General features: G+C 37.3%; 1 protein-coding gene across 1 annotated transcript; it reads left to right on the top strand.

The window, feature by feature from the left end:
- The first annotated feature begins 774 nt into the window (after positions 1-774).
- Positions 775-1,995, top strand: LOC146993365 (uncharacterized protein F54H12.2-like). Its single transcript, XM_085808241.1, has one exon. It carries the CDS (start codon positions 775-777, stop codon positions 1,993-1,995), a length of 1,221 nt encoding a protein of 406 aa, XP_085664367.1.
- The last annotated feature ends 1,239 nt before the right edge of the window (positions 1,996-3,234 follow it).

Raw genomic sequence — 3,234 nt, 5'->3', positions numbered from 1 at the left:
GGTTTTGAGCCTATGGTCATTTCTTCTACGGAAGCGGATGCTGATGTAACGGTAGTTAATCCTTACATAGCTGACCCATGTTGTACTTACCGCGTTTTGTTTCTTTATACAGATGTTGTGAAATCACAGATCGTGGGTGATGTTTTAGCCCCTCTCCTTCGAATCGTCAAAGTCACAGGAAATTATGGAGAAGTCGTGTGTGAACAATATGATAGACCTCACTACTTACCTGTCAACCGAAAAATTATAGAGACGATTAAAATTGTTATAAGAACGCACACAGGCGAATTGACGCCATTTGAGCGCGGACGTTCATACGTGAAACTTCACTTTCGCCAAAAGTACTTGTCATAATGTATGTACCGTACCAGTGTTGTCAGAAATCTTTTGAGGATTACTACTTGCAGCAAACAGGAGATGGACTTAATTTTTACCAAGGTGTACCTCACCAGAAGGGATATGGTTTTGGCGGCTTATTTAGATCATTTTTTCGAGCAGCAGTTCCTCTTTTCAAGTCGGGCGCTAAAGCAGTTAAAGGTAAACAAATGTTACAAACAGGACTAAACGTATTAAATGATGTATATCAGGGAAATAATGTGAAAGATTCGGTCAATAAACGTTTCAAAGAAGCGGGGCGCGAACTTACCGACAAAGCCGCTCTAAAAGTAAAGAACATGATTGGTTCTGGAAGAAATAAAAGAGAAGACTTGCTAGAAAATCAGTCATTTCACATCGAACAAAGAAGGTGAGAGTCACCCGATATTTTTTCTTAAGATGACTTCGTTTATTCGTAAAGATTCTCTAGCTTGTGTGAAATCAGAATTGGATTTGTTTCTAATACCTCCTACACAAACGGCTATCGAAAAAGGACAGTATGTTGAATATCACCCTCTCTCGAATATACGTGACGGTGGTCCAGTCGAATTTAACATTTCGGGTACTGGCCAAGACTATCTTGACTTAAGTTCATCGTATATTTATGTCAAAGTTAAAATCGTGAAAGCAAATGGATCAGCCTTAACAATCAAGGATTATGTATCCCCTGTGAATTTATTTTTACATGCATTATTCTCACAAGTAGATGTGAGTTTGAACGAAAGAATCATATCGGCTTCTACGAATACGTATCCTTACCGTGCTTACATTGAAACATTACTGAACTATGGAGAAGATGCCAAGAAAAGTTTACTCACCTGTGAATGCTTCTACAAAGATACCTGTCTCACCGAAGTGAATCCATTGGCGGATAAACCGAACGAAGGTCTGAAAAAACGATTAGAACTCATCAAAGGCAGTAACACTCTGGATATGATTGGTCAACTTCACTGTGATATTTTTCAGCAAAACAGACTTTTACTCAATTTAGTAGATGTTAAGATCATCTTACAACGCAGCAAAGCACCCTTCTGTTTAGTGTCACCCGAAGAAAAAGCAGATTATAATGTTATTCTCGAACATGCTTCCATGTTTATTAGAAAAGTGAAAGTGAGTCCAGGGGTCTCTCTAGGCCATGCGAAAGCACTAGAAAAAAGTACTGCCAAATATCCCATTGACCGAGTCTTATGTAAAACATATTCCGTTTCACAAGGAAGTTGGTTATTTCTTCAAGATAATGTTTTCTTGGGTGTTATGCCGAAACGTGTGATCATTACCTGTCTCTCCAATGCAGCTATGAACGGACAGTACAAATCCAATCCATTTGTGTTTCATCATTATAATGTGACCTTTTTATCCGTGTATATAGACGGACACCCTATACCGGGCAAACCACTGGAGCTCGATTTTGATTCGAACAATTACATAAGAGCTTATCATAGTCTGTTTTCAGGATTTAATCGAGACAGAGGGATTTATTTATCAAGAGATGATTTTTCTGCGGGTCATGCCTTATATGCATTTGATTTGACACCAGACCTTGTGCAACGATTCTCATCTGAACCTACAACAACAAGGCAATTTACGAGTAGAATTAAAGTTTTCGAAAGCTCTGACTGAAACTATTTCGGTACTTATTTATGCTGAATTTGAAAACGTGAGTGAGATAAACAAATCTCGGGACGTATTATGTGATTTCACAAATTAAATATGAATACAATTCAACTGCATCGCATCCTGTCCTCGAATATTTTTACACGAGATGCCTTTTTAGGGGTGTTTCCGAGCGATCACTTACCTCATATTGTGAATAAGAACTATCCATCGTGTTTCATCGCCTAATGTGGATTCGACAGAAGAACCTGGAAGTCATTGGTTGGCCATCTATATTCCATCACCCCTGCAAATGGAGTTTTTCGATTCTTATGGTCACCCTCCCTCAACATTTTTAGGAGAAATTTCGGATTTCGCCCCTAGATATGCTCAAGTGGAATATAACCCCATACCTTTACAAAGTGACGGAACAGCCGTATGTGGACATTATTATATCTATTTCCTATATTCCAGATGTTGCGGATATTCAATGAAGAATGTATTACATCATTTTATTGCTAAAAATATATGTAACGATAGAAAAGTTTATGAAAAGTTACCAATCATTTTCGTGTACGCACTCCATTCCTTCAATAAAAATGCATTTAAATGATTAATTATGTGTCTTGTCATCATTTACCATGGAGTTTCCAAAACTGCAGCATCCTTTTACTATGGTCATCGCGGGACCCACAGGTTGTGGGAAAACATTTTTTGTGAGGGATCTGATTAAATATAAGAAGGACATGTTTTCGAGCGTGCCCGATAAAATTGTCATTGTCAATTGTCAATTGGTTCTATGGGATCCACCAACCTTTTTACGAAGAAATGGAAGATAATATTACATTCGTAGAAGGACTACCCAAGATCTTTCGCGAATTTTTAGGTGTGCATACTTTATTCATATTAGATGACTTAATGCAAGAAGGAACAAAAGATAATTGTTTAACTCAGCTGTTTAGTAGAGGAAGTCATCACTTAAACTTAAGTATTATTTTTATAACGCAAATTTTTTTTCATAAAGGTAAAGAAATGCGAGATGTGACTTTAAATGCACACTATTTAATACTTTGTAAAAATCGCAGAGGTATGAGTCAGATGTCTCACTTGGGAAAACAACTCTTTCCTAGAAAATTAAAATTTTTTCAAGAAACTTATGAAGATGCAACTAAGAAACCCTATACTTATTTGCTCATTGATCTGCACGCCGATACACCGGAAGAATTACGTTTGCGCACAAATATTTTACCTGATCAAACACAATAC

This window comes from Stegodyphus dumicola, chromosome X1 (assembly GCF_044657685.1).
Source record: "Stegodyphus dumicola isolate Sdum_Otavi_A_Nest chromosome X1, ASM4465768v1".
NCBI lineage: Eukaryota > Metazoa > Arthropoda > Arachnida > Araneae > Eresidae > Stegodyphus > Stegodyphus dumicola.
This window is presented reverse-complemented; position numbering and strand designations above follow the sequence as displayed.

Excerpts from the sequence above, each read along its gene's own strand:
- LOC146993365 (XM_085808241.1), top strand. The coding sequence starts at position 775 with ATGACTTCGTTTATTCGTAAAGATTCTCTAGCTTGTGTGAAATCAGAA.